At 45.5% G+C, this 13072-nt stretch overlaps 1 protein-coding gene across 3 annotated transcripts in view; it reads left to right on the forward strand.

The window, feature by feature from the left end:
- SEMA6B (semaphorin 6B) overlaps positions 1-13072 on the forward strand; it is a 467458-nt gene that overhangs the window by 172592 nt on the left and 281794 nt on the right. For all 3 annotated transcript variants that reach the window (XM_075863818.1, XM_075863808.1, XM_075863825.1), the window contains one exon: positions 5141-5260. In XM_075863818.1, the coding sequence (XP_075719933.1) occupies positions 5141-5260 (120 nt within the window). The remainder of the gene's footprint in view (positions 1-5140; positions 5261-13072) is intronic.

Raw genomic sequence — 13072 nt, forward strand, 5'->3', positions numbered from 1 at the left:
TGATTGAAGAGATCAGGAATCAAAGGAAGGGGATACTGGTTCCTTACAGTGACCTTATTCAAGTTTCGGTAGTCAATGCACGGCCTAAGACCACCATCCTTCTTCCCTACGAAGAAGAAGCCAGCACCTACCGGAGAAGTAGAGGGGCGAATGTAACCCTTGGCCAGGCATTCCTGGATATATTCTCTCATGGCCTCACGTTCGGGACAAGAGAGATTAAATATCCTACCCTTAGGGCTTATTCAGACGAACGTAAAATACGCGCGTGCAACGCGCGTGATTTTCACGTGCGTTGCCCGTAGCTATATTAGTCAATGGGGCCGTGCAGACATGGCAGCGTTTTTTGCGCAGCGTTGCTCCGTTGCAAAAAACTCACGACATGTCCGTTGATTCAGCGTTTTCAACGCATCACGCACCCATTGAAGTCAATGGGTGCGTGAAAACCACACATGTCGCACGGAAGCACTTCCGTGCGAACTGCGTGTTTGTGCAACAGCTGTCAAAAGGATGAATGTAAACCGAAAAGCACCACGTGCTTTTCTGTTTCCGAACATCCAAACGGAGTGTCTTTGCGATTAGCGAAGCCGGACAAGCGAACCGAACTTCACCGGGTTCGGCCGAACTCGATTTGGCCGAACCCGGCAAAAAAATTATCGGTACGCGACGTCAGGAGATAGTCACTGTCCATGGTGCAGAAAGAGTTAAACTGTTTCAGCACCATGGACAGTGACTACCGATCCCAATAAACATGAACCTGTAAAAAAAAAACGAAGTTCTGACTTACCGATAACTCCCGGCGTTTTCCTCCAGTCTGACCTCCCGGGATGACAATTCAGGCCAAGTGACAGCTCCAGCCAATCACAGGCCAAGCACAGCCTGCAGCGGTCACATGGACTGGCGCGTCATCCAGGGAGGTGGGGCCCGATGTCGAGAGGCGCGTCACCAAGGACGCGTCACCAAGGCAACGGCCGGGAAGTTCTCGGTAAGTACGAACTTTTTCTTTTTTTCACGGCATTCACTGTCGAGGGTGCTGAAAGAGTTAGCTCTTTCAGCACCTTGGACAGTGACGGGCGTCGACTAGACTCATCTCTATGATGGCGGCTGCGCGAAAATCACGCAGCCGCGCATCAGACACGGATGACACACGCAAATGGTGTTTGTGCGCGCAAAACGCCGCGTTGTTTGCGCGCGCAAAAACGCAACGCTCGTGTGAATCCAGCCTTAGGGAGCTTAGCTCCTGGTACGAAATCGATTGCGCAATCGAATTCTCTATGAGGAGGTAACACTTCGGAGGCCTTTTTAGAAAAAACATCAGCGAAGTCCTGAATAAACTCAGGTAGAGTGTTCACCTCCTCAGGGAGAGAGATAAAATTAACAGAAAAACATGACGTCATGCATTCATTACCCCATTTGGTACGATCCCCAGTATTCCAGTTAAACGTGGGATTATGCATCTGCAACCAGGGAAGGCCTAAAACCAAATCGGACGATAATCCCTGCATCACCAGTACAGAGCACTGCTCCAAATGCATGGAGCCAACAAGGAGTTAAAAAACAGGGGTATGCTGTGTAAAATAACCATTAGCAAGAGGAGTGGAGTCGATACCCACTACCGGGATAGGTTTAGGCAAGTCAATCAATGGCATAGCTAGAGACATAGCAAATTCCACAGACATAATATTAGCAGAAGACCCTGAAAACACGAAGAGCTACCCTCAAAAGAGATCTGAAAGGGAAGCAAGATCTTATTAGGTTTCATATATACAGGAAATACCTGTGCGCCCAAATGACCTCCCCGATGGTCTCTTAGGCACGGAAGTTCTTCCGGCTGCTTATTCTTACGCCTAGCACAGTTGTTCACTTGATGCTTGTCATCCCCACAGTAGAAGCAGAGACCATTTTTCCTGCAGAACTCTCTACGTTGTTGGGGAGAGACGGAGGCCCCGAGTTGCATAGGTTCATCCGAGTTTTCCGTGGAAGAATGAAGCAACGGAACCTCGGGAGCCATCATGGAGAGGGTCAGAGGGGAAGGCACAAAAACGTTCCAGTTGTCGTTCCCTGAGACGTCGGTCAAGACGTACCGCTAAAGCCATAACCTGATCTAGGGAGTCAGAAGAGGGATAGCTAACTAACAGGTCTTTCAGGGCGTTCGACAGACCCAATCTAAACTGGCACCTCAAGGCAGGGTCATTCCACCGAGAAGCTACACACCACTTCCTAAAGTCAGAACAGTACTCCTCAACGGGTCTCTTACCCTGACGTAAGGTCACCAGCTGACTCTCGGCAAAGGCAGTCTTGTCAGTCTCGTCATATATGAGCCCGAGAGCGGGAAAAAAAAATCAACAGAGGAAAGTTCAGGGGCGTCAGGAGCCAAGGAGAAGGCCCATTCTTGGGGCCCGTCCTGGAGCCGGGACATAATTATACCCACTCACTGGCTCTTAGAACCTGCGGAGTGGGGCTTTAAACGGAAATAGAGCCTACAACTCTCCCGAAAGGAGAAAAAAGTCTTCCGGTCCCCTGAGAACCGGTCAGGCAACTTGAGGTGGGGTTCAAGAGGTGAGGTGGGGGGCACTACCAGGGTAGCATCATGCTGGTTGCCCTTCTGAGCCAGGGCTTGGACCTGTAGGGAGAGGCCCTGCATTTGCTGAGCCAGGGTCTCAAGGGGGTCCATAGTTGTGTCAGGGACCAGGGTAGAAAAGGTATTCGAGCCTGTGATAATGTAATGACGGGGTAGGGAGACAGACAGGTGAGCCCTAATCTACCCGCCACTCAGTCCCTGCCTACTTGCAACGGCCCGTCCTAGGCGACGGCGTACAACTGGGCGATGGTCCCTACGCTCAATATGTGCACGACAGACAAACAGGCAAGGGTACACAGAAGCTAAGGGAAATGGGGCAGTTGCCCACGGCAACACAGTGAGCAACAAGAGTAGTGAACGAGCCGAGTCAAACCAGGAGTGCACGAGGTACAAATCGCAGAGCAGGAGCGTAGTCAGTAAAGCCAGGGTCAAAAATGAAGCAAGGTCAATAATCATAGCAGGAGCAGCAGAGCCAGGAAACAGAAAAGAATCACAGGCAAAGGAGGAGCAGGAAATGCAGGTATAAATAGACAGAGGGCGGGAGCTAGCTCCGTCTGGCCAGGCTGTGATAGGCTCTCCCACTCCTCAGCTTCCCAGCCTGACTGGTAGAAGATCGTGTCACTCTCTCAGACTTAGGAGCAGGTGCAGACTGACTAACCACGGGCGTCAACACAGAAGCTGTGTCTGGCAGATCCTTTACAGAAATTCCAGCTTTGTGACCTGTTCCCTAGGTCTTCAATCTTGGAGTACTCCTCTTCTAATTGTGTATGTATATAAATCATCAATGCGATCAGATTGCTTATTGACCCTGGTAATAGTATAATCAATATTATTTTTCATTGCTTCTATACGTAGAAGCAATGAAACATGATACATTATCACTAGAGTAGCTAGAGCCTGTACACATACCTTGTGGACAGACATATCATGGTTGGATGCCTCAGGGCCTTTGGCTAAATGCCACATGGCCATTGCTCTGTCCTTAACTGAAGTAGTTGAAGCATTGTCCCCAAATAAATTACACAATGGGGCTGCGCTTTGACATTGAGAAGTCCCAGCTCCCAGAGAAGGATGCGACCCCAGTAGTTGTGGTCAGTAAGGAGGTTCTCCCACTGCATCAGGCAAGGGTGAACTTTCCTTCATATCACTTCTAACATATAGACATACTTCACCAACTTTCCTATTTGACCTGTCTTTCCTAAGGAGTGTAAAACTCGTTTCAGCAACACCAACAATATCGATATGTTCCTCCAGTACCAAGGTCTCAAGCTCCCCCATTTTGCCTGCTAGACTTGACATTTGAATATACACTTTTAGTCGCCGTACAATTTTTCACTATAAGTATCAGGATTTCTTGAAATCTTGTGGGCATATTCGTCTTCAATGTTGGTTTCTATCACGTGATCTCCTTATCCAGTGCCCTAATGCTCACAACCCCACTCTACCGACCAATATAGTCTAAACCTACTCTAACCTATCTACCCCTTTCTGCCTTGTTCTCCTTAGCCCTAGTTTAAATACTCTGCCACCCCTGCTAAAATTTTATCCACCAGCACAGCAGACCCCCATTCATTCATGTGCAAACAATCTGCAGAATAGTCAGGCCAGTGCTCTAGGAACCCAAGCCCTTCTCCATTATACATAAATGAAAAAGAGAGATAAAAAAGTGCCACTAAACCGCAGTGTGCTTCCCAAATGCATTTTCTGGTATCAGTAGTTCCTCACCCGAGTGCAACGAAGAGGGGGCTTGCAGGCTGGCAAGAAAATTCCATGGAAGAGAGAACGAGAACACAATTCTTCGGCACATCCATAAAAATGTATATAAAGCATTATTCGTGCATTAGATTAAAATCCAGGGACGAGCACAGGTGAGGAGTACAAGTGCTTACGCATTTCGAACAACACGGTTCTTACTCATAGTATGAGTGCTCTACCCTCCATATCTATCCCGCTAACTTCTTGTTCAGTGAGCAGCATGCTCCACTCAAGATTGTCAATCGCCTTCAGAGTTGCATTTTGCTCTTCAAGATCTCTAATGCGAGCTTCCAGGTAGGCAATATGCCCACATCTGCCACAGAGGTATTCTCTCCTGCTCCAGTCGTGCATATATTTCAACTTCTTCCATGTTCTTTTCATCTATTTATTTTCTAATCCCTGTACTACTCTTTTCATTCTTTATTCTTTTGGTTAGGACTCATCTTCTTTGGCCTTTTTTGTAGATCCTCCTTTACTCCTCCGTATTGGTACTTGAAGTAAGGTTAAAAGCTGTAAGGTTAATTTAAGAGACATATATATATATATATATATATATATATATATATATATATATATATATACAAAATGGCACTATTATTTTACTACTATGCTGAATTATAGAAGCTTGATGTTACAGGCCCAAAACCTTAGGCTAGTGTGATCTCATAACAAGTTTTCCTGTTCCGATTTCTCTTAAGTTAATTGTTGTTGTTTAGATCCCGATTCATATTATAGCTCTCTTGTGGCAGTTATGTGTGTAAATTTTGCTTATTGATGATGATTTGTTTTTTTTTCCTACACTTTTAGATGGAATGCTCTTTACTGGTACAGTAACCGATTTCCTTGCAATTGATGCGGTTGTTTATCGCAGTCTTGGTCATCTTCCAACTCTACGAAGTGTTAAACATGACTCCAAATGGTTCAAAGGTAAGAATTACTTTTTTTTTTTTTACAAGTTCTCACTCACTTAATAATATACATACTTCTTTAACCCCTTAAGTATGGAGATATTTTGGGCCTTAAGGATGCAGCAATTTCAGAAGACGTGTCATAGAGGCATATGATGCTGGAAAAGACTACAAAAACATTCCTAAAGTCCTGAGTGTACATCAATCCACTGTTAGACAAATTGTCTACAAATGGAGAAAATTCAGGACTGTTGCTACTCTTCCCTAGGAGTGGGTGTCCTGTGAGGCTCACACAAAGAGCACAGCGGGCAATCCTGAAAGACATGCAAAGGAACCCATGTGTAACAGCAAAACTCCTAGTGAAGACTCTATAAACTACAAAAACCTTAGTTTATGTGTCCACTAGTGTTGCATGATGCATCAAAATATCGGTACTATTTCTATGCTGTTCACTAACAAATGGTTCAATACAGTGAATGCATGCATTTCGATACTAAGCTGTACCATGTTCCCTGTCTTTAGTGCCTTCTGCTCATTAGTGCAGTGCCAGATGCATCACATCTTGCTGATTGCACGGGCATAGCAAGTGTGCCCCGCGATCAGGACCGGGGGAAATGGCTGTAATACACAGCCGCAGCCCCGCTCTAATGGCGGAGATCAGAGAAACCTCTGATCTCCGTGTTATCCTCTTGAATGCCGCGATGGAAGCTGACCACAGCATTCAAGGGGAAAATGAGAAGGGGGCACCCCCCCTTTGATCACGTCACAGGCAGGGCTGCCATCAGGGCAGTTCTAGTGGTACTCCCGTCAGGGGCCTGGCCACATGGCTTAAGAAAAGGGGCCCACTGGGCTGTATTCCAACCCCCTGGACTGTCGGCCCCACTCCCCATCATGGGCCCTCCCTCGCAACACTCACGGGCCCCCCATTGCAACGCTCGCGCCCCCCCTGCAGACCTGTTGTAACTTCACGAACTAGACGAATAACTTCAACATCGTAGAGGAATAACAGAAGGGGAAGATGAAGCGTGAGAAGCCGAAGCTGCGAGTGGAGATCCCGCCCCCCAAGGCAGGTCCTTTTCTACAGAGCTTACTGGACCTGCAGACTGATGAGTGTCCCCCCATCTCCATCCTGCTTCCCATTCCTTCTGCCCCACTTGTAGAATATATAAAGTATGTTAAAAAAAAAAAAAAATTTTCGTTTCCCTACCTTTTTTTGCCCGGATTTTAACAATCGCAGCAAAAATGTTACAGTTTTACCTCAATTATATAAAAATCGCGACAAAACGGAGTGATTTGTGCCGTGATTACGAAAATTGCATAAAAAAAGGATGCAAAACATGAAAAAATAGTGCTGTTATGCTGTATTTTCACAATGCGGTTAAATCACGTTTTTGCCGCGATTTTGCAGAAATTGTGGCAAAAAAATGGGATTTGACTGCACTGTGTAACTAGACTAAGGCCTTATTCAGACGGCCGTGTTCGGTCCGTGATATACGGAGCGTGTATCAGCCGTATTTCCCAGGCTGACCACAATTCAGGGAGCCGAACTCCCAACATCATAGTTATCAATGCTGCTAGGAGTCCTTGCCTCTCTGCGGGAATACTGCCCCATACTGTAATGATGTTTTCAGTACTGGACCAGGGACAGTATTCCCACGGGAAGGGAGGGACTCCTATGATTATAGATAACTATGATGCTAGAAACCCGGCTGCCTGAACTGTGGTCGGTCCGAGAAATATGGCCGATACGCAGTGCGTATATCACAGACCGAACATGGACATCTGAATAAGGCCACTTGTCTCCTATTTTTAGTCTATTTATAATTTACACGGACCATTAAAGCAACAACCATGTGAATAACCCCATAGAAATACATGCAGCTGTGTGACGCCATTAAAAAAAACGTCCTTCACACGGACGATTAACACATTAGTCTGAATAAGCCCTAACTCATGTGAATGTGAACGTATGCACGTGCAGCAGAAAAAAATCTGCATGGAATTTAGGACGTGCTGCTGATTTATAACCCCTTAACGCAATATCACATAACTGTACGCAATAAGGGTATGTTCACACAGCCTATTTTCAGACATAATTCTGGCGTTTTACGCCTCGAATTACGCCTGAAAAAACGGCTCTAATACGCCTACAAACATCTGCCCATTGCTTTCAATGGGTTTTACGATGTTCTGTTCCCACGAGGTGAATTTTTACGCGTCGCTGTCAAAAGACAGCGCGTAAAAAGACGCCCGCATCAAAGAAGTGCATCTTACTTCTTGCAACGTTTTTGGAGCCATTTTTCATTGACTTCATTGAAAAACAGCTCCAAAAACTACCGTAAAAAACGCCGCAAAAAACGCGTGTAGTTACAAAAATGTCTGAAAATCAGGAGCTGTTTTCAGGCTAAAACAGCTTCGTAATTTCAGATGTATTTTGCTACGGCGTGTGAACATACCCTAAGAGTTAGGTATGTATGGGAAGTATAGAGCGAGCTCACGGGCTGAACTCACTCCATACACAGCGGGCGATGGCAGTGTTGGGGTATGTGCACACGATAGCAGGCATTTACGTCTGAAATGACAGACTGTTTTCAGGAGAAAACAGCTGCCTCGTTTCAGCCGTAATTGCTCCTCCTCGCATTTTGCGAGGCTTCTCTGACAGCCGTAAATTTTGAGCTGTGCTTCATTGAGTTCAATGAAGTACGGCTCAAATTACGTCTGAAAGAAGTGTCCTGCACTTCTTTTGACGAGGCTGTATTTTTACGCGTCGTCGTTTGACAGCTGTCAAACGACGACGCATAAATGACAGGTTGTCTGTACAGTACGTCGGCAAACCCATTCAAATGAATGGGCAGATGTTTGCCGACGTATTGTAGCCCTATTTTCAGACGTAAAACGAGGCATAATACGCCTCGTTTACGTCTGAAAATAGGTCGTGTGAACCCAGCCTTAGGGTATGTTCCCACGAGGTCATTACGTCCGTAATTGACGGACGTATTTCGGCCGCAAGTACCGGACCAAACACAGTGCAGGGAGCCGGGCTCCTAGCATCATACTTATGTACGACGCTAGGAGTCCCTGCCTCGCTGCCGGACATCTGTCTCGTACTGAAAACATGATTACAGTATGGGACAGTTGTCCGGCAGCGAGGCAGGGACTCCTAGCGTCGTACATAAGTATGATGCTAGGAGCCCGGCTCCCTGCACTGTGTTCGGTCCGGTACTTGCGGCCGAAATACGTCCGTCAATTATGGACGTAATGACCTCGTGTGAACATACCCTTATGCAACCGGCACCTCACTGCAATGGGCGGAATCAAAGATCACTTTGATTCTGCCCGTTTAACACCTTAAATGCTGTGGTCAATCATGACCGCTGCTTTTAAAGTGTAAGGGTATGTTCACACGGCCTATTTTCAGACGTAATTCGGGCGTTTTACGCCTCGAATTACGCCTGAATAAACGCCCCTAATTAGCCTACAAACATCTGCCCATTGCCTGCAATGGGTTTTACGATGTTCTGTTCCCACGAGCCTTTATTTTACGCGTCGCTGTCAAAAGACGGCGCGTAGAAATGACGTCTCGTCAAAAGAAGTGCAGGACCCTTCTTGGGACGTTTTTGGAGCCGTTTTTCATAGACTCTATTGAAAACAGCTTCAAAAATGTCCGTAAAAAACACAGCAAAAACGCAGTGAAAAACACTGCGATAAACGCGAGTTGCTCAAAAAACTTCTGAAAATCAGGAGCTGTTTTCCCTTGAAAACAGCTCCGTATTTTCAGATGTTTTTTGTTAAGTGTGTGAACATACCCTTAGAATCAGGGGGGGGCAAGAAACAAGCCAGCGCCCCACCCGCATGGCACGATCGGCTGTTAACAACGGTTGTTATGGCAGCCTGGGGGCCTAATGAAGGCTTCCAGGTCTGCCATCTTTGTACTCCTTTGAAGCTCTGCCTCCGACAGGGCTTCAAAGGAGACTGTCAGAATCACGATATACTGCAATACATCAGTATTGCAGTATATCATGCAAGCAATCCAAGACTAATAAAAAAAGTAAAAAACAGTTAAATAAAGTTTTTTTTTATGTTCCAAAAAAAATAAAGTATTAAAAGTTAAAAAAACTCCCCTTTTCACATTTTTTCTCTAAATAAGGCTGGGTTCACACGACCTATTTTCAGGCGTAAACGAGGCGTATTATGCCTCGTTTTACGCCTGCAAATAGGGCTACAATACGTCGGCAAACATCTGCCCATTCATTTGAATGTGTTTGCCGACGTACTGTGCAGACGACCTGTCATTTACGCGTCGTCGTTTGACAGCTGTCAAACGACGACGTGTAAATTGACTGCCTCGGCAAAGAAGTGCAGGGCACTTCTTTGCAATGTAATTTGAGCCGTTCTTCATTGAACTCAATGAAGAGCAGCTCAAGATTTACGAGCGTCACAGACGCCTCGTATATTACGAGGAGGAGCATTTACGTGTGAAACGAGGCAGCTGTTTTCTCTTGAAAACAGTCTGTCTTTTCACACGTAAATGCCTGCTATCGTGTGCACATACCCTAAATGTTAAAAAAATTAGAAGTTAACATAACTGGTATCGCCGCATCCGTAAAAGTCCGAACTATCACAACATGGCGTTTTTTAACCCGCTTGGTGAATGCCGTAACAAATATATATAGAAAACACGCAAATTGCTGGTTTTTGGTCACCTTAGCACGCCAAAAAAATTAAATAAAAAGTGATTACCCTAAAATGTTAGCAGTGAAAACTACAGCTCGCCCCGCAAAGTTTAAGCCCTCACATCGGTAAATTGATGGAAAAATTAAAAAGTTATGGCTCTCAGAACATGGCGGCACAAAACATTTTTTTGATTCAGCAAATAGTTTTATTTTTTTAAAAGTGGGAAAACATAAAACAAAACATATACATTTTGTATCGCTGTAATCGTATCAACCTGTACACTAAGGTGAATATGTAGTTTTTACCGCCTGATGGATACCGTAAAAACAAAACTCCCAAAAATATGGCGTAATCGCTGTTTTTTGCCCATTTCACCCCACAAATAATTTATTTTCAGCTTCCCAGTACATTATGCAGTACAATAAATGGTGTCATGAAAAACTACAGCTTGTCCCGCATAAAACAAGCCCTCATATGGCTATATAAACGGCAAAATAAAAAAATTAGAGCTTTTAGAAAGTGGGGAGGAAAAAACAAAAGTGAAAATACAAAAAATGGAGGAGGGAAGGGGTTAAATCAGCTGCATGCCTTTTAGGGTATGTAAACGCCCGAAAAACGGCTGAAAAATCGGAAGCAGGACACTTCTTGGGACGTTTTTGGAGCCGTTTTCAATAGACTTTATTGGAAAAAGCTCCAAAAACGGCCGTAAAAAACGCAGCGAAAAACGCAGCGAAAATCGAGAGTGGCATAAAAAACGTCTTGACAACAGCTCCGTATTTTCAGACGTTTTTGAGTTTGCGTGTGAACATACCCTTATGTTGCAGAATTGTAACGTATTTCATCCTTTACAATGTAAAGGGTTAATTTGCTGTAAATCCCTAGCAAATTCTGTAACGCACAGGATTTGTGCACAAAATCTGCATCAAAACCGCAGGTAATTTCGCAGGTAAAATCTGCACCCAAGGCTATGTTCATATGCTTAACAAAAAACGTCTGAAAATACGGAGCTGTTTTCAAGGGAAAACAGCTCCTGATTTTTAGCCGTTTTTTAATCAAACTCGCGTTCTTCGCTGCGTTTTCTACAGCCGTTTTTGGAACTGTTTTTCTATAGAGGCAATGAAAAACGGCTCCAAAAACGGCTCAAGAAGTGACATGCACTTCTTTTTACGGGGAGTCTTTTTACACAGCGTTTTTTGAAAATGATGGTAAAAAAACACCCCGTCGGAACAGAACGCCGTATTTCCCATTGAAAACAATGGGTAGATGTTTGTAGGTGTTCTGCTTCTGATTTTTCAGCCATTTCTTGGGCCGTTTACGACATGAAAAACGGCTCAAAATAAGCGTATGTGTGAACATATCCTCGTAGTGCATTTTTGTTAATATGTTTTTAGGTGTGGATTTTACATTTTGATGCGGAAATAGGTGCAAATTTTTGTGCAGAAAATGCGACATGTAGATGAGATTTCTTGATCTCATTTACTTTGCTGGTACTGTATTACACTGCGGATTTGCCACACGAAAATACCCGCGACAAAGTTGCACATAATATGTATCGTGTGAATTTGGCCTAACAGAGTTTTTTTTAACTAACCCTAAGGCCGGATTCACATGAGCGTGTGCGTTTTGCGCGTGCAAAAAACGCTGCGTTTTGCGCACATTGCAGTTCCGTGTGTCATCAGTGAATGGTGCGTGGCTGCGTGATTTTCACGCATATGCCATCCTTATAACACGCGGTTTTGCAATTTAGAAAAAGAAATGAAGGAAGTGCTTTTATTTTTTCCTTAATTTCTTTATCTACTGTTGCGCCAATCACGCGCGACACACGGAAGTGCTTCCGTGTGCCGTGCGCGATTTTCACGCACCCATTGACTTCAATGGGTGTGTAATGCGCGAAAAACGGCCAAGTATAGGACATGTCGTGAGTTTTACGCAGCGGATTTTTACGCTGCGTGAAAATCACGGACTGTCTGAACGGCCCCATTGACTAACATAGGTCCGTGCGACGCGCGTGAAAATCACGGACGTTAAACAGGTTTGTGTAAATTAGGCCTAAGGACCCGTTCACACATGTTGGATTTGATACGGAATCCGATGACATGCCGATGATTCTGCCTGCATCCCATGCATATGAGATTTCTGCAATCCAGTTCACATGCTACGAAAAATTTTCCACGTGTATTTTTGTCCGCACCATGAAAATAAATCCACCACAGCAATAAGTAGCATGCTGCTTATATTACATGGAAAAGCCAAAGATAAGCAACTTTGAATGACAATGGGACTAAGGCCTTAATCACACGACAGGGTCCGAGTGTTGGCCGATAAAATCGGCCGTTTTGGGTAATTTTTCCCCGCCGGTTTGCATCCGTTTTGCATCCTTTCCGATCCCGTTCTGGGCCGTGTTGGCGTTTTTAACGGCCGATTTTGACCCGTTTTGCATCCGTTTTTTTACCTGTCTGTTTTAAAATCGGATGAATTTCATTTGTAAGTTTTTGCCACACATTTCCCTCTGTAGATAATGCCACACACTTTCCTCTGTAGATACTGCCACAGCCCCCCTATTGGTAGTGCCACACAGCCCTCCTGTTGGTAGTGCCACACAGCCCTCCTGTAGATAGTGCCACACAGCCCCCTGTAGGTAGTGCCACACAGCTCCCAGTAGGTAATGCCACACAGCCGTCTGTAGGTAATGCCACAAAGCCTCCTTAGGTACTGCCACACAGCCCCCTGCAGGTAGTTCTACACAGCACCCTCCCCCATAGATGGCACTCCCCCCACCTGTCTGTAGATAGCGCCACTGTTCCAGGAGAAGTCCCTGACTTCAATGTCCTTCAGAAGTCGCTGACATCACTGTGTCCATATATGGACAGTGAAGCCAGGGACTTCTCATGGAGCGGAATCCCCAATCCCCGGCCACAGCGTTGCCGAAGCTGTGGCCGGGGATTGGGGATTCCGCTCCTACAGGGAGCAAAAAAAATACCCTCCTCATCCTCCTCACATGCACTTCGCACTGTGGGGATGAGAAGGAGAGAGCGCGAGCGAAGGAAGACACGGCCGTCACTTGGAGCAAATTCAAGTGATGGCCGTGTATTACCCGGCCCCATAGACTTCGATTGGAGCCGGGCGGCCGGGAGAACGGCCGAAAATAGGGCATGTC

The sequence above is a fragment of the Rhinoderma darwinii genome, chromosome 1 (genome assembly GCF_050947455.1).
Source record: "Rhinoderma darwinii isolate aRhiDar2 chromosome 1, aRhiDar2.hap1, whole genome shotgun sequence".
NCBI classification, from domain to species: domain Eukaryota; kingdom Metazoa; phylum Chordata; class Amphibia; order Anura; family Rhinodermatidae; genus Rhinoderma; species Rhinoderma darwinii.